This window comes from Syngnathus acus, chromosome 10 (genome assembly GCF_901709675.1).
Source record: "Syngnathus acus chromosome 10, fSynAcu1.2, whole genome shotgun sequence".
NCBI lineage: Eukaryota > Metazoa > Chordata > Actinopteri > Syngnathiformes > Syngnathidae > Syngnathus > Syngnathus acus.
Genome location: NC_051095.1, coordinates 8,383,060 through 8,402,157, shown reverse-complemented (window position 1 = coordinate 8,402,157; position 19,098 = coordinate 8,383,060). Strand labels below are relative to the sequence as shown.

The 19,098-nt window shown below is 41.1% G+C and overlaps 1 protein-coding gene across 1 annotated transcript; it reads right to left on the bottom strand.

Moving 5' to 3' along the window:
• Positions 1-4,608: 4,608 nt before the first annotated feature.
• vegfba (vascular endothelial growth factor Ba) lies at positions 4,609-18,776 on the bottom strand. The gene is made up of 9 exons (XM_037261139.1): positions 17,539-18,776; positions 15,596-16,388; positions 11,799-11,850; positions 11,524-11,720; positions 11,362-11,435; positions 11,143-11,178; positions 9,604-9,675; positions 7,154-7,333; positions 4,609-6,547 (listed from the first exon to the last, which is right to left on the bottom strand). Exons 2-9 carry the CDS (start codon positions 15,671-15,673, stop codon positions 6,526-6,528), a joined length of 711 nt encoding a protein of 236 aa, XP_037117034.1. The 5' UTR covers positions 15,674-16,388; positions 17,539-18,776; the 3' UTR covers positions 4,609-6,525.
• Between the last annotated feature and the right edge of the window lie 322 nt (positions 18,777-19,098).

Here is a 19,098-nt window from a genome sequence, read left to right as displayed (position 1 = left end):
GGGTTGAGTTGGTTCCAAATGACTCAACTTTGGTTTCATTTGGTTTTGTTTTTTTCCCTCCCAAGTCTTCTCTAAGACATTCAGATATACACTAGCAAACTTAAGGCGTGTCTGTACATGTGTTTTGTTCGGAAGGCCCACGAGTTCAGTCCAAACTGTTTTCTTGGTGACTGAAGGTCCCAATTGCATTCAGATTTCTGAAAAAGTTCTTGACGTGTACTTTGAGGCACGCATTATATTCTCATGACCACGGAAGAAAGGTGACAAGAGTTGTCACCTGACCATACATTTTGGAACCCATTTTGTCTTCCTGACATCTTTTGACTGCGAGGGGATCACATCTTGATTCCCGTATTTTTCATGCATTTTTGACTGATACGATATTCTTACGACTACCACAATCACAAGATTTGAGACTGATAATTTCTTAATATCGTATCCTGACCATCATGACACCTCGTCTCACTTACATGCTCTACAGCCTGGCTCTCTCATCCGCTTTGCTGTTTGTGCATCTCTTGGCCCTCTCTGCTTTCCTGCCTGTATTTTTCCACTTTGCTGTCATATTTTGCGAACATACTCCCGCCATGATTTCCATGCCCCTGGTTTGTAGTAGCAGCTGTGTTGAAGCAGGTAACTCGTGTTATCTGGCCTGCAAGTGTGTGTTGTCTGATGCTATCAATGCTCCCATATACATTTGTGTGTGTGCGTGTTTGTATGAAAGAGCCACAAAGAGAGAGCGAAATCAAGTTTGTGATGTAATGATAACAGTGAGCAGAAACGCCGCTTGTGTACGTAGCGTTAGTTGAGCAAGCAGGAAACGTCGTCTGTGAGCACAAAGGACATTTTTTTCTAATTGACAGAACAAACTAACAGCATTATCTCCAACACAAACACGGGCCCCATCCGTCACGGTCCGTCGAAGGACGGCGACCTTGAGTTCTCGTGGTCGGGCAGCAAGGATGGGAAATGAGATTTCACCATTTCCACAGACAGAAAAAAAAACGCTAGTTTTTTTTCCAAACATATACGGTAGCCACCATTTTGTTTAACATAGTACGATAGGTGTTATAAAAAACTGTCAGCAGACAGGAACCCCCATTCATCCATTTTCTAACCATCTCTATAGACATGTTCTCACATGAGATTTTTTTGATGGTCCGATGAAACGAAGGTTGAACTTTTTTTCCCCCGTTAGGTATGTTTGGTGCAAACAGAACCAGAATCTTCACCTTACCCAGAGTGAAACCTGGCAATATCAATCTTTGGGGCTATTTTTGTTTAGTTGGAACTGGGTGGAGGTAATTCTGAGCTGTTCAAAGCAGCAGCCAGTGTTGTTAAAACAAAACCTGCAAATGCCATGAAAAGCCTACTAGAAGAGCTGAAAATGATTTTGAGGAATGAAATGACAGGTGTGTTCTGACTTCAATTTAACATAATAAGAACTGAAGTAATTGGTCTATTCTTAACACCGTCACTACATCCCAGTTTTTAAAAGGTGTGCACACTTTGTGCAGCCACATTGTTTAATTTTTTTTTTATTAGTACTTACTGTTTCAAAGAATTATTTTTTTTTTTAAATCAATGAAGTGACACGGGTTATTAAAAAAACAGTATATGAACAGGGGGGGTGTAGACTTTATATGTTTGCTGAGTAAACCATTGCAATAAATACAGACTGTTAATCCCTTACATTTTCAGCATGGTCAGTCAAATAATTATTTCCCTCACTGTAATTATTTCATTGGTTTCAGCACAGTAGAAGGCTGGGTAAAAAAAGAAGAAATAAAGACATCCTTTTTTTCTCGATGCATGACTCACTCTGTCTCTTTCACTCCCCGTCTCCCTCATCCAGCAGCTATATATAGTACTGGAATGATGCCCTTTCCATGCAGACAGACAGATTTGTTGCCAGCAGTGATCCTCTCCTATCTCCGACGTCACTCCTCTATTTTATTATTAATTAACAATAACAACAACCAGAACATCATACATGCTCATCAGTTGAAGTTTGCACGGTGGCTACAAAAGTAATACAGTGCGGCAACAAGCACAATAACGAACATATATATATATAAAGTTTCTGTACAAATTGCATGTGAATGATGAAGAGTTGACGTTGAACTAAAATAGAGCATAATTAGCAGATGTGTAAAATGCAGCCAAAATTGAGAATTCCATTGGAAGAATTTCAGGAATGTGACAAATAGTACTCTGTTTGTCCTGAATGAGCTGAACAGTTTCAAGTCGGAATGGTTGAGAATTATGCAAGGAAGGGGGCTGTTTCGAAAACATCTCTTAGATTAGTACTTGTGAAAATGTGGGAATTTGAAGAATTTGGTAAACAATTCCGTGGACATCCTGAATGATTTGAAAGTTGGAATGGTTTTATTTGGTGGATAAATATAGGAAACAAATTTTAATTTCGCAAATAAATAATGAAACCCTGACTGGTAGTGAACAGCAGCTATGCATGGGCAAAAATTCTGAAATATCAATGAGTTACCAAAATGTCATAAAATAGCAGTTTTCATTTTTTTGTAAGTACAACAAAATGAAATTGGACTATTTTGCTTATGTCCATATTGACTGTGTTCAGTTTGTCCTCGGGCAGCTTCTGACTCAGCAGAATAGATAAGAGGAGGAGAGGCAATAATATTGTGTCTCAAAACACACACACACACACACACACACACACACACACGCACACACACACACACACGCACACAATTCTCTGTCACCAACTAGCAGGATGACAATGTCATGAAAATAATCCTGTTTGACTTCCATTACCGTAAAACGAGACAAATACCAGAGCTTTATATGAAAAATAAGACGATTCCTTTAATAACATCTGTAACATGATGGTTGTATCACTTCCAATACATTGGATGCAGTATATTGTACACTCGGACACGGAGTTGATTTATTCAACAAGTATGACATAGACCTGTATTGTTTTTCTACAAGGACATTATTAAAGGGCACAAATGGTGTAGCAGCAAAAAAGATTTGTTGAGGCTACAGTAGTACAATGTATCTGCAGCAGCAATCACAACACATACACAGTACATGGCTAAGGCAGTGGTTCTCAAACTAGGGTCTCCGGACCCATGAGGGTCAGCAAGATATTACTTGGGGGTCTGCAAACTAAAAACAATAAACAAAAACGGCAATAACGTTGACAAAACAAATCGATTACTTCTGCCCACCTCAGCTTCAGGCCAATTATGAAAACATTTTAGACTTCAGCGTGCCTCAAGACATTTACTTTCAAAAATACAGCACCTTCCTTTTGTAGTCCACAGTCCAGAACAAAGACATTTTCCAGAACATATTTTCCTAACCCTGACCATACAAGTTCCATGAGAATAAAATATGACTCAAAGTGCTTTAAATAGTTAAAACAACCACCTCCTGTTAAATTGAATTAAGCTATTTTAGTTATTTTTCATTAGTAGTAGGTTGAGGGGGGGGGGTGTCCCTGTAAGGGGTTGCCGGACCCAAAAAGTTTGAGAACCCCTGCTCTAAAAAATGCACTATGTCATAGACAAGGGGTTATAAACGTTTAGTAAGGTCTGTTACTACATAATTATGACCAAGAGATTTTTACAGTCAACTGTGCTGATACAAAGCACACAAATACAGACATTATTGGAATATATCAAGCTGTTGAGATGCTGAAATGTCAACCCTGTTTATTTCTGCTTGGATTTAGTATTAAAATAATTTTTTTCAGACATGAATAAGTAACATCCAGACCTCTAAATGCCCTACCCCTGCTAGCGTTCCTGAGAGCTCAGCACCTCGTCTCCTTCCACTGGAATGTTTTTGTTGTGTGTGGTTTTTCTGCAAGGATAGCATTTACTGCCTACTGTATGTGCTTTTTGCAACAGTGCAATCTGAACCGGCGGATACTGAACTGAGCTTTATAGCACAAAAACAACAAAAAAGTTTTATTATCATATGACCCTATATGACTTTGTTGTGCAAAATTGTAAGTGAGGAGCTGTATCTGCGGGAGCAAGAGTTTAATTTTTGCAAGGGCAAAAATTTTAAGTAATTCAATTTTTGCAACAGTTGTTTTAGCATCAAGCCATATTCATTCTGTGGATTGAGTGGGAAAACAATCAGTCTCAGTTAGCCACAGAATAAAGATTGAAGCAGAATTTTAAGAGCGATATAAAAGTCTAGAGATGCTATAGATAGATTGGCAAAAAGCAAAGTTAAACAGCCAATCTCAATCTGGCTATTCAGGGGACAAAGATTTGAAATATTTACAAAATAAAAAAATTAAGAAAGGCTTTGAAGTGATAATTTGAGCAACTCTAAAGTCCGAATGATCAGTGCTAGTCTAGCACTATAGCATTTGGCAGGGCTGAACAAATAGCAAAAAGTTTAACCTTATTGGGAAAACAACCAATGCTAAATATCTGCAAAATCAGAATCTTAGAAGAATCTCAAAGTCTAATTTCCGAGTGATGCTATAGCTAGCTCATCATAAAGCAAAGCTAAACCAATGACCTCATTCTGTTAGGAAAGCGGAGCCACGTTTTAGGAATTTAGTGGGAATACAAAACCAACGTCTCAAATAGCTGCTAAATTTATAAATTTATAGCGAATGTGTGGTCCATTTACTTACAAAATAGTATTTCCTGCGCAAATTATACCAACAGTATTTCATGGTCATAAATGATTACATTTTGTCCATGAAATAGGTAGGGATAATGTATGTATGTATATAAATAAGTAAGATATAATGTACATACGTGTATGTTATATATTGTGGCTACGAAAAAAAATCTCAACGTAATATCTGGGGGTTCTGTAGCACATAGTGTCGGGCTCCAAAATAAAAAAGATCATTTGAGCAGTCATCATAACTTCTACATGCCATAAACATTTACTTATTGATAAAAACACCTCTCAAAAGGTTATGAATGTTATGTTACATTATGAATGTGTTCTTACAAAGAGGTAGTGATTGATGCAATGACTTGGACATAAAATTATAAATACGGTATTTGTCATACAGTGTGTCTTTAGTTGAGGCAGTCCCTCAATTCATTCATTTACGCCGGAGTGCACATGAAGCCAGAGGCAAAATTGTGTAATTGTGAGCCTTCCAATGAAGTCAAAGAGCCAAATGTGGAAAAAAAAAAAAAAAGCTTGCTGACATTTTGTTCCGTAAAATCAGTACAGGTCTGCTCTTATTAATCCGACTCTGGTTTTTACAGCTTCAGTTACGGCCTGCCATGGCAATACGGTTTCAGTTTTGGTTTGCCACAAAGATACGACTCTGGCTTTTATACTGTCATGCCAATACAGGAGCGACTTTTAGTAAATAGCAACAAAACAGCTCGACCTTTTGGTCCGTCATGTCAATACGGCTTCAGCTTTGGCCTGTCACGTCATGTTGACTGACAACCCATTAGAGGCCTCCTTTGTCTATTTTACGGCAAATGACGTCCCAAAATGGTGGTCTGCTAAACCCAAAACAAATCACGTTCCCGCCTTTTCCTTTCACTGCTTTTTAGTGTGATTAACTCATTTTAATGTATACCGAGTACTCCTGTTTTTGGTGAGACGTGTCCATTTGGACTCAATACATTTGGGGCCCCCCGGTGCGATTCTTTATGCGGACGGATTACGGCCAAACACAACAAAACATTCAAGCAACGTGAGAAAATTATAATAATGGATAAAATTAAGGCTTGTGTAATAAAAAAAAGGCATGTTATATAGAAAAAGACAAATAAGATTATGGCTATACCTGTTTCACATTTTGTGTGAGTGCTATTCGCACTGCTGCTTTAACTGGGAATGTGTGTGCGTGCAAAGCAGTGGACAGACGCCAGAGCTCATTATTGTCATTCTTCTCACTGCCTAAAAGCGAGGCAAAGCGAGGCGAAAAGCGGCCGCTTTCAATCCGACGGAAAAGACAAGAGACAAAAGGGCCCAAATTAAAACAAGTGCTGCAAAAGGCTCGCCCGTGCTCATATGCTTTTGGGGGGGTAACCCATCTGGGGTCTTTCAGAGCCAGACCACACAGATATATTCAGCACCACTATAGGTCCAAATACACATTGCATGAGCGTATCCTATGTCCCGTCCGGCATGTCTGAGTGTGTGTGCGCCTTTTATCTGATTGCAGCGCTTTTTTTTGCAATCCTACATACAAGCACTGGCCCTGACGTGAACCTGGAAAAACCAAGAGGTCCACTTCGTCCATGATAGCCCCAATGGTCTCCAAGCAACTGCAAAGCCGGGAGTCCTCTGGGGAATGTTTATCCATAAATCATAAATCAGCGGCGTGGTCCCTGCACTCGTGCGAGGTGTTTAGTGACTGGATGTGTCTGCGCACGTTATGTACTGTACATGTGGAGATGGATGCACACACGCACACACACGTATGATGTACATGTACAGTGCTACAGTGGCGGCTTAACCAGAAAAAGCTAGTACAGGCTGTGTGCTAATAATACTTCCTTTGGGTGGAGAGGACGAGGTGAAAAGGAGGACGCGTCAAGTCCTCCTGGCGTCACACCTGAAAGCGAGCACAGAAGAGAATAAATTAAAACGGGAGGTCTGCTATTCAAGCGACATGGAGAATTGGCTTTTTAATGGTTCATATTCAATATTGGGCCTGCCCACCCGTAAGGTCTGATGTCGCTTCCTGGATTTGAAGGTGAAAATCCCGAGCCACTTTCAAGTGGCCACCAAACTACACAATTCAGAGACACTATCATGCAGAATCACCACATCCTGGCACAACGCCCTTCCTATTATGTCAAAGTTAAAAGGTAAACCGAGCGGCAATTGGACGCACAGACTATTATTTGCTAACAGCGCTAGCTTGTAATAACGTTCTTGATTGCTTGATAAAATTGTCGACACAGCGGATGCCAAATAAGACCACTTATTTCCAAAAATGCTTCTGCAAGCAACCCATTGTTAATTTTTGCCCAACTGTGACACAGCGGTGGGGCTAATTTGCATAGCCCCGCCACCACACAGAGTCTCCCCATCCTTGACTTGGCGGCCCCACAGTGGGTGGTTGTTTCTATCTTTTTGGGGGGCAGAAAAACACAACTAGCCAACCGCGACTACACATACTGTATACATCCGGTATGTGTTTGCAGTTTGCACCAACCTGCACCGATGAGGGTTGAGTCGCCGATGTTTTCGGTGGCAGCTCTCAGCAGTAATTCTGCAGAGACACCGACATGACTCCGCATCCAGCGTCCACTTCCTGCCTCGGCACGGTCGACAAGATGGCCGCGAGGTCGGCGGAGGAGAAGTACTGGTGGGGGTGGAGGAGAAAACAAGAGTCCTGGGGAGGACAAACAACAGTTGGGTGATTAGGTCCATTAACCAAGTAGGGCTCTGAGATCTGCAGACTCAGGTCAATTCGTGGAGCTCAGAGTTCAAAGGAAACATGGTGAAGCAGCAATTAGCTGTTATGCTGTTCGCAAATGGAATAAGCTGCCAACAGAAGTGAAGTCAGCCCCAAGTGTAAATGGTTTGAAATCCAGGTTAAAAATGATACCTGAAACAAATTAGAAAAGAGGAAGTGTGTAGTGGCTTTTGGGGTACCCTGTACTGTTCAGCAGCTTCCAGTCGCCGATTACTTCTGTGGCTCAAATTAAATGAAACATCCACAGTGAGATACTTGTGACTCTTCCTATTTCATTCTCAGCTCAAGCCCCCAGTGCTCACAGTTTTCAGTCTGGTCGATGAGACGGCGATGAGAAAAGTGTCTCCATTTTCGTCTTCCCAGGAGGCTGGTGGATAATGAAGATACTTAATGAGGCAGAGAGAGTCCATCTTTGTCCAGGGCCGCCGTGACCACGCCTGCCGCTGGCACGGACAGAGAAGGTGGCATTTGGGAGCAAATTACACAGATTTCACCCCTGCTAGAGCTCAAATAAAGCCCGTTGGGGGTGATGGATGGGTTCTGAAGGGACATCACACCCAACATGGAGTCCCCTCTGACTTCCCAGGGGCCCCGATATAAGTGATGGCCAAAAGATGCGGTCATCCTTTTATCCCTCCAAACGCTCTGCATGCGGTCATGGGAATCATGGTGCTAAACACACATGTCAATCTCGTGCCATGGTGCTACAAGGTTTTCATTGTGCTTGGTGTTAGAACTGTGGCTTCTCACACACTTCACACCATCGAACTGCGATTACACATTGAGACAGACAATACACACTCCCATGTTTATACTGTATGTCCGTATAAATCCATTTAAGGACTGAACCACCGACCTACAGAAATAACGACTATCATGTCATAGTCCACTGATGCGTGTTTCTGTTTTTTTTCTCCGTCAGTTAGCGCTTGCCTGCGTTTTTTTTTTCGTTTTTCACCTAGGAGCTCAGTAGCTACAGGAAAATTGTTCCTTTTTTTCCACCGTTTATTGTCTTGCACCCAAGTTGGATACTGCTCCTACTTGGATGCTATCAATTGCATTTAATGATATTTCCCAATGCACTAGATGTGAGTGAGTAATAGCTAATGCTATTCATGTGGGTTAGGGACCAGGTGTCAAATCCAGGTCCTGAAAGTAAAGCCTTTTCCACAGTTTAGCTTTTGCCTACAATGTATGTATATAGACAATGTTGACAGTCATAATGGCCCTCCGAGGGAAACTATGACTACAATACGGCCCGCGACACAAATGAGTTGGACCCCCCAATCATGGGGGAACCGTATTAATATTGTAGTGTACGTGGGTAATATATGTGGCTCTAACAGGCGAGGCCTGATGGGAGGCATATGACATTGTTGAGTAAACGTGAGTGTCTGTGTGTGAGCTGTGGCCGACCTCAGCTCAGATTGTGTTTATCTGTTTGACTGTTCTGGCATTCAGTAAATTCAGTAAAAAAAAAAAAAGCATCTGAATAGCAGGGATTTTTGTGATATACACGTGTTTGTTGAACCATGATATGACGTGTATAAATGCACATAAGGATTGCCATTTCAAATCCGTTCCAACTCTACTTTTGTACTTTTCTCTCTTACCTGTCACAGGTACCACATATGGAAAAGAACGACTTTTAAATGAATTATTTCTTGCATGACAAATAAATAAAATTATTATTGTCCTCCATTCTGCACTGTTATTTATTGTCCTCCTTTGCACTGCCCAGGGTGCTGTGGAGTGTTAAATGTTGGCCACAAAGGCGCATTCTGTTCATCCCAACTCTATACACGCGACCACAAAGATCTCTTTGAGTCGCGAGTATCACACAGAGGTGAGTGAACTTGTGTGAGTACGTGTGTGATTGCGTGTGTCAGACCTTGACTAATGCGGCTGTAAAAGAAATTGTCCAAATAACTGTGTCAAATAACGAAGACCAGATAACCTCTCATCCAAACACGCAAAGAGGATCTGTTCGAATACACACTACAAATACAAACTCCATCTCTAAGGAAAAGATTTGGAATTGATTATCATGGAGGTGGAGTAACGGTTAGCATGTACGCCTCACACTTTCTAGGATCTTGGTTCGAATCTACAAGTCAGCTGTGATTGGCTCCAGGACAAGTGCTACAGAAATTGGAGGCACGGATGGATAATTGACATGAACCTACGCATTTCGGACGCCTTCAAATGTCTTCGCTCTTCGCCCCTTTTTCTTGACTCTTGTTGGCTTGTGATAGGGCCTGAAAATGACAAGCAAAATAAATTTTTGTTTTGGACACTGGACCTCTCATGTGTTGTTTATTTTGCCAATTAAAAAAAAAAAAATTGAAATTTTTTGGTTTTGGAACATTTTTATCTGATTTGAATCTTAGCAACATTTTTGGCTTGATACTGACAATCTTTGTTTAGTAGTTCAGAAGGGAAACAGCTAATTCTGTCGCTAGTTCCAAACTCCTTGTGAACATTTAAGACTAACTCCTCGGGTGTCTATTTTAAAAATAAAACAACAACAACTGGCTTTTATGCCTTGGAGTTCAACACAGCACGAGACTTGAGTCCTTATTTTAGTATTTGATTTTATTGTTTTAAATTACAGAGTATTATAATTATAGTGATTTCTATTTATGTGCAGCACTTTGTTTCAAGTGCCATTGTTTGAGTGCTTTCTAAATATAATTGAGTTGAGTTTATTACGCAATATACATTTTCAATCTAGAGCTAGTTATGCCAATAATCAGCTATCAATTCAACATTCGACCAAAATGTGTTGCATTGGTCATTTCGAGTCGAGTACACCATACATGCATCATAAATGCCCATTTTGTCCTTGTCATGTAATACTTTTAAACACCTACTATATGAACGTTAAAAGATGAAACTGTCTTGTAACAGATTCCCATAGAACAAAATCTAAACATCCACCGCTTTCAAAATGTATTTTTGGCTTCTTTTTTGAAGCTCAAATTATGATGGGCTCAAATTATGATGGGCTCATTTAGCGGCACGGCTGGCACACCATGAGGATCCTAATGTCCTATGTTGTCGTCCATTAAATCGACGACGACGACGGCGGATGCGTGACTGCGCTCCATCATTACCAGTGTGTGTGCGCACACAGCAGGCCAGATAAAATCATTACTATGGTGACAACAGGATGCGGGTCACCCCAGGGGATGCTGGGAGGGAGTCACACAGATGCTAACTCAATAAGGGACATTACACAGGGGGACCAAATTTCAAACACATGTTGAACTTGTACACGTTTTTACCCATGGATGACATCGTGCAGGTTGGTCTTGCAAAAGCACCCGCGTGCGTAAATCCTTACTGAGTCATCAAACAAATGTATACACACACATACAGCACACATTGGAACTCTGTATTTACGTCCATATCCAAACAGGAAACGAGGCGATATAAATATGACCGTCCTTTTAGGCTGCAGGCTGTTTCCAGATCTAAACATGCTTAGCTCCTCACACAAGGATTGCTTTCGTATGATTAAACTTGTACATATTACATTTACAAATGTTAATATTGTCCTACTTTGAGCTGTGTTGGAAAAACTGTATCCATAGGCTTAGACCTGTGGTGAAATTTTGTAGGATATGAAAGTAACATTTACCAACAATGTGGGCTGTATTAAGCTTTTTGTAAGAGCTCACAACACTCAAAAGTCCAAAATGGAGTCAATAAAGAAAGTATACCTTGTAGTTGGTGTCAGCTGGAGCTGTTCTTTTAACCTGCAAATAGATATGATGCAATTGATGGACAAAAATATGTATTCATTTTGCTAGTGAGAGGAGCTACAAAGTCAAATCTACAAAGATGATTAACTGTGGATTATTAATTATTGTAAGATCGTAAGTGTGTGTGTGTGTGTGTGTGTGTGTGTGTGTGTGTGTGTGTGTGTGTGTGTTTCTTACCGGCACTCACACTGGCTGTGTTCCACAAAAGTCAGCTGAATGAGCTCATGTTTCATGAAGGAAGTTCTCATCAACTACACACACAAAAAACACTCATGAAGGCCAGCTTTCCATCTCACAACATGATGTGTTGAATACTTGTGTGTGAGCATGTGCATGTACCTCCATGGTGAGCGTATGCGTGAGTGAGGGCACGCACTCCATGGCCTCGTCGGCACAGCAGCCGCCACATCTCCTCACTGCCACGCAGGAGGGCACAAAAAGGTGGTGCGTCTCCCCCGGCAACTCCCGCCAGACCTCCACCAAGGTTTCTCGGGGCTCGCAGCCGCTGCGGGAGTACACCTCCAACCACCGCCGCACTGAGTGAGGATGAGAGTCACCACAGATTGGACGATGGGAGGCAAAGGGGACAACTTTGCCGGGAACTGGCAATTTACCTTCTCGACCTTCTCTGGATTTGGACGAGTCGGTGGGACGCCAGTGAGCCAGCTGGTGGAACAGAGAGAGGGGAGAAAAAAGTCAAAGCAATCTTTTCCTGACTGGAAATAAGAGTAAACGACTGAGATCATGTGGTTGCACAAGTGTGCACACCCTCTTGTCATTGGGAATGTGACTGAGTAAAGACCTGAGAATTTACCATTCACATTTAGATGCTTGCTAAGTGAGAGTTAGCATAAGCTGCCATTGTTTAAAGCGCTTCTAATTAACCCAAAATCAATTGTAGCTGTTCAAGTAGGCTTTTTCTGACCAACCTATAGTAACGCCGATAAACATTCACTAGATGTTCTCTACAGGGGACGGGGGAAATGTAGAAAAGAATTCCCGGTGAAATTGCAAATCACCCAAAAGTCAATTATTATCTGGCCTGGTACCGTGGGGGTCTAAGCAGATTTCAGGATGGGGCGATAGGGGGGGAAGTAGCCCCGCAAACCACCTCTAGCTCCGCCAGTGCTAAAATGCGAGCAAGTGATTGATGTCACATGCCTATATCAGAGTTTATTTGCCTAAGGTTAATATAACTGAGGAGTTACACAACTGAGTTAATGTGGTTGCACAAGTGTGCAGACCCACTTGTAACTATATTTGTGACAGCAGTCACACTGGTCACCATTGGTCTTCATAGCCATCGACATTTATCGATTATTATAAATTTCAGCTGCTTTGGATTTAGGCTGCTTCCAAAAGAAATAAAAAGCACAAGAAAGTGAACAAAGATAATTCAGTACATACTCATACAGTCAACACTTTTTACTATTCACACAAAGTTTTCGGTCTTCTCTCATGATTCAGAGCTGTCAATCAACAACACACATTTGCACTGCTATCAAATCAAGTGTACTTCAGGCAATGGAGTGGGCTTGTGTGTCAAAAGGAGTCTTGAAATCATGAAAGAATTTCCTGTTAGATAGCACCCCGCGGCCCCTTTTGAACGCAAGAAGTTAGTTACGACAAAATGAAAGGATGGAGGCCGCCAGATCGGGGGCCCCTCGCTGTAAATGTGTCTGTCATTAGATGCTGACGTGACGAAAAATATTTGCCGTGGAAAAGTTTGGGAGGGTTGCCGAGCTAGAGCTGCTACCTTTGCCCCCTTCGCCCGCCCACCCACTGTAAAGTCTCTCATGACGAGCAGAGAGTGAGAGTCTGTGCCACTGGGATTAGGAGTTCAATAGGCAAGACACACATTTTTACAAGGACACATGCTGCAGCTTGTGTGGCCAAAAACTCACCAGATCACCCTGCTAAAAGTATTTTTTTAATCCCAAAACACAGCTTTAATTATTTAATATGGCAATGTTTGAATCTTGTGTCGCAAGCTCCTCTTTGTAGCACGTTTTGAAAATGTGTGTCCATCCGCTTATGTCACATTGACTTTCATTCATTTGAAGGATGACAAATTATTAACCTGACACTTATTTTAGCATGCAAATTTAATGAACCTTGTTAAACCACGATGCACACAAAATGCAAACAAAAATCCAATAACTGTGTGTGTGTGTGTGTGTGTGTGTGTGTGTGTGTGTGTGTGTGTGTGTGTGTGTGTGTATAAAAAGGGGTGGAAGGGTTTAAAAGGGGCCGACCGAACAAAGTCTACATTCCCTTATGAGTGGCCTTGGTCTTTTTCACACACACACACACACACACACACACACACACACACACACACACACACACACACACGAACACACACACACGCACACACACAAACACACAATTATATTAGTCATACAAGCTATATAGCTCAACTCATTCAGTTTTTTTAAGTCGTCACTTTGCCATCAAGGTGCCCAACACACCTATGTGCAAAGAAACAAACACAGACAGACAGACAGACAGACAGACAGACAGACAGACAGACAGATACAATCTGCAAAGATCAATTTCCAAAAACATGCACAAATTAAGACTCAAATAATAAGTAAAGCATCTATTGCTGTTGTTAGCCTCATTTTTAGCATTCTGCCAACGAAGCCCGAAGAATTCTGCCTAGCAACAAGTGAGCACGCAGATGTCTTGGAAGCATGTTAAAAATAATCAAGGTCAGGCCATGTAGCGTCTGGCCTCATGAATGAGTAAAACATACAGTATAGAGTTAGGCCCAGCTCCCAGCGCGCCTCACAGCACTGAGTGTTCCTGATAGACTTTTCCAGACATAAATAAAGAAAACACATCGTCGACCTACTCGTGAGTGTGAGGTGAAGATGAGTTCACATGTTACATTCACCCAGTGACTGACACGGGTAATAATATCTTGGGAAAAAAAAACAATAACACCTGCAATCGGTACAACCAGTTACCTTGTATTGTGACAACATAACGTGTAAATTAGAAACACTTTTGGCTTGCCAGATTGTCCTAACGACAGCAATTTTTGTTTAGCTCTTCTGCTACTTTTCAAAATACAAACTGGCAGATCTACTGGTTGTAACTGACAGTGACCCGTTATCACTGAATGGGTAGGTAAATAGATTATAATCTTTATTGATTAAATCAGGGAAATGAAGGACACTTCCCACCCTGGCCACTCCCTTTTCGAACTGTTGCCATCAGGCAGACGCTACAGATCAATTAGGTCAAGGACTAGCAGATTCGCCAACAGTTTTTACCCTACAGGGGTAGTCACATTAAATGCCGCTAAAAAAAAAAAGAGTATGTCTGTGTATGTTCTTCTGTGGGTTTTTAGCTTGTATTTTTTTATCTTTTTATTCTATTTATTTTTTATTTTATGCACTGATCGGTTGGCACTTTTTAAATTTCGTTGTACATGTGTGACAATGACAATAAAGATCTATTCTATTCTATTCTATTCTATTATCTGCTAGCTATGTCAGGTAGCACCAATTTAATGAACAGCTAAGCTAACACCATAATGAGCCAAGGCCAACAATGCACGTATTCAGTTTTTATAATGGTGCCATTTCATCATGAACTACACTACATTGTGACAGATATATATAAGATAAATAGATTCGTAGATAAAGATACATAGACAGATATATAGGCTACTGTAGATTTATGGACGGAGATTTATATAGAAACAGCAATAGCCAAATACGGTATTGTATATCAATTTCTAGATACTAATACATGTTGACAGATTTATAAATGATAGATTAAAACAGACATATGTGTAGATTTGTTGCTAGATAAAGTAGTAAACTGATTTAAAGATACAAATACCGTATGGAGATTTTCCGACAGATAGTTGTATAGACATATATAGACAGAGACAATATTCATAGACTGATAGACGATAGTATAGATTTACGTATATCGATTTTTAGAGAGATATACTTATACTGAAGAGACAAATTTAGATTTATATACTGTAGATGGAAGAGAACTAGAGACAAATAGCAGTGTAGATAGATTGACAAACATAGGCTGTTGTATATAGTAGACCAAAAGATAGATAGATAGATAGATAGATAGATAGATAGATAGATAGATAGATAGATAGATAGATAGATAGATAGATAGATAGATAGATAGATAGATAGATAGATAGATAGATAGATAGATAGATGGTGTTAAGGTGACAGGTGGTCATTGACCTGGAGTAGGATGATTTGCACAGATAAAATATGGAATAAAACACAACGTGATCATCAACGCACGAAGTATAGCACATGCTTGCAAAGACACTTTAGAGGTCAGATGAGCCACATACGCACGCAAGCACGCACACACGAACGCGCGCGCGCGCGCGCACGCGACGCACACATCCATACGTTACCTTGGCGTGTGACGTCGGGATTGTGGTGAGCAGCAGGAATTGAAACATTCCTAGAATAACTTGGAGCATAATCCCCATTGTATGCACGGGAGTCCTATGGAACCGGCAAACTACAAATAATAATTTTGGATCATTTATATCCAAAGATGTCTGTCTCCGTATGTGCGTGTCCGTGTGTCCTCCGTGACCGAGCAAAGACGCACCAAAGCCGGCGTTCACTCTCCAGCCTCCCGGCCGTACAACGACATCCTCCGTGGCATCTTTATCTTCATCCGGAGGTGTGCAACTCTCATGTTCTCGTGGATATTCCTCTCTTAATCTTGCCAATCTCCAACATATCGACACAAAATGGTGATTGTAATCAAGAGACTTGAGTGGGGAAAGTTTGGATTTTATATTAGGGCTTGTCTTCTCTTTGTCGCAAAATCTTCCTCACAAGGCGACTAGAAATGATTTAAAAATCCATTCAATGTGATGCTGGATCGTGCGGAGATCCACCGCATGACGAAGAGGGGGCGGGAGGGAGTGGGAAGACAGTGCCGCATATGGCGTTCCAAGATCGGTCACACTGTGTCCGTGATGTCGCTCCCTTGGAACACGCCACCGCTCTGAAATCCTCTTTAAAAATAACAAAAATGATAAGAAACGGGCAGGTCCAACTGTAGTAGAAGTACGTAATGATGTTCGTCCGGTCCCACCAAAAAAGGGGGGAGAGAATGTGTCAGCGCCAGAGCAGAGCAGAGCAGTCAGTGTTCATTTGTTGTGGTCGGCCAGCTCGTTTTCCCTTTTTGCCCTTGAGACGCACACAGCGGAAGGAGCATTGCAACTTATTTCCAAAACGGGACCGGCAGGCAGCCGCTCTGGATACAGGTGCTAGTGCGGTACTAGTGGCCCCACGGCAGGGGTCACAGGGGGTTGCATGTATATGTATGCATTCAGCATGCATGGGGCCCCTTGCCAAAGGGGAACACGGCCAGAGTTGCCACAGAGGTCACGTCCTCTGTCATTCTTTTTTCCTTTCTTTCGTTTCTTTTTGGAACGGCGATCCTTCAGTATTGACTACTTTCAAAGTATGTGTTTCCAATTGGATTAACACAAGCAACAATTCAATAGAAATACAGTACAACATTTCTATTTTAAAATATACCTTGTTTGAGTAAGCACTATTCATTGGAAGTCTGGATGCAGAAGGAGTTTCAGAGACTCCAATAACGCCACAAAAAGTTTCTTTTTGTTCCCACTGGTTACCAAGACTGCGTGTACGGTATTTGCATGAAGGCATCGCGCTTTCCCACCAAAACTGAGGAATTTCAACCACAATTGTGTTTTTCATCATTTTGTCACGTCAGAGACCCTTCAATAAAATGGGACACATGGTAACTGTTTTAAATTGCGTATAAATGCTCAATGTGGCTTTAAAATTAGATTTGTCGTTGTCTTAATAGCATGCCTAAGTTATGTTTTAAAGTCTTCAGAAAAAAAAAAATTAACTATCAAACCCATATTTGGACTTTTGGGTAAAACCATCTCAATTACTGAGAATTCACACAGACATAAAAAAATAGCAAGCACTGTTTTTTTGACTAATATTGCGAATATTGCGAGTAAGATTACAATATTATACTGTCATTTTTTCCTTAATTTATAATAAAGTTGACTGAAGTAGCACCTTGAAGATACGCGTGACCCAATTTTTGATTTTTTCAAGACACAAGCTGTCATTTAGTAGTTTGGCAAATCGTGAACAATTTGTGAAAAGGAGTCTTGAAGTTGTTTATGCCACTCCCAGTTAAAGTTTAGAACAATAAACAAAGACAATTGCATTTACAAATAGAATCTGTAATCGTGGTGCGACAACCCTTCAAGCAACAGACATTTCAAGAAATACAATAATTAAAGGCATATAGTCTTTATCCTCTGTGAAAAATGAATTTTAACTTTACCGAGTCACTTGGTAGTAGTGAAAATCTTCATTTTTGGCTTCATGACTGCCCCCCGGTGGCCTAGTCGTTCCTCCAAGAAAATCACCGACCATTAATTGTAACCTACAGAGACAGTGAGTGCCATCAAACTTTCATTATGGACAAATGTCATTACGTTTAAGGCCACTTGAGGTCAGCAAAGACAAATCTGATCTATGAAATTCAGTAAGGCATGACTTTCCTCAATTACATGAGATTCGTAAAAACGTTAGCTCCAGCCTCAGGTGGCCGTGAGCGTGGATTGCAATATCAATGCCACCCAATAAAAGGCTTTATTGGCCGTAATTCGCAAACAGTTTAATGGTACGATCAAAAGGGCAAGCTTAATCGGTCTGGCGTTCATTCGTTTACCATGTCAAATAAAACCAAACACATCAATTACAAGAATATAAATAAGAAGATATAAATAAAGGGAATGCAGCTGGTTTCATGGCTCACTGAAGAGCTTTCGTTTCGTTTGGCTGAGAGTATAGGAAACCAACCATCCGTTTTCTGGAGTGCTTGTCCTCATTAGAGTGGCCACTAAGCTGGAGCCTATTGCAGCCCACTTTTGGTACACCCTATACTTACAAAAACAAGCATTCACACACGCCACATGACAGACAGTCTTCAATGAAGCCAACATTCGAATTTTGCAAATGTCAGCCTTCGTGAAGAAAATTGAGATTCAAACCCAGGTGCTCTCAACCGCGAGGCAGATGTGCTAACCACAACTCCACCACGCCATTGCTTAATAAACCAAGTCACTAATTTCCCTGTGATACTGAGATCTTTATCATCTCTCCCGCATGATGGCGCAGAGGAATGTGCATGATTTGACACCTTGAATGTCAATTAAGTGCGTGTGTGTGTGTGTGTGTCAAAGTGAAATCACCGACATGGTGGTGTGTTTGGGTTATCATGGCACACATGAGGGTGGCTCAGTGTGTGTGCCTCACAGGGGAGGTGAACATTATCTTTTATGTCTCAGCTCCGGGCCGGCTGGTGACAAGTCAACACAAGAAAACATTCTGTACAGCGGTGGTTCTCAAACTGGGATCACTAAGGCGGTCTGTGAAACATAGCTCAGGGGTCCATAAAATAATTTTCAATACTTAGTTATGTTTTATCATTTTAAAAAAGGGCATGAGGGGAAAGAAATACCAACCTGTACACAACGGTGAGAAAAGAAGTTAATGGCAAATGCCAAGTCAAAAAAAAACTTGATGTTAAACATGAGCATTTCTTGATTTTGCCATCTTCAGTCTTGTTTCGTTCAAAGTTAGAGATGTGTGAAAAGTGACAGTGAAGTTGTGACGTTAATTTCGGTCGACAGCTGTGGGTGACATTGTCCAACATGGCGGCTCCTGAGCTCGATGAAGATTGATTCTCTCTAATTCTATTCCAAAATGGAATATTGATCAGAATGCTGTGTTTTCCTCTTTGAGAACCCCTTCAATATTCCCAAATGTTCTCAAATAACAGTTACGCAAAAAAAAAGAAATTATAAGCCAATTTCCTCTTGGTGCCATTTTCAACAGT

What these genes read in the sequence shown, in the direction of transcription:
- vegfba (XM_037261139.1), bottom strand. Translation starts at nt 15,673, where the DNA reads ATGGGGATTATGCTCCAAGTTATTCTAGGAATGTTTCAATTCCTGCTG. An exon ending in TCCCGACGTCACACGCCAAG is followed by an intron (nt 11,851 to 15,595) that starts GTAACGTATGGA and finishes CTGTTCCACCAG; the next exon opens with CTGGCTCACTGGCGTCCCAC. An exon ending in ATCCAGAGAAGGTCGAGAAG is followed by an intron (nt 11,721 to 11,798) that starts GTAAATTGCCAG and finishes ATCCTCACTCAG; the next exon opens with TGCGGCGGTGGTTGGAGGTG.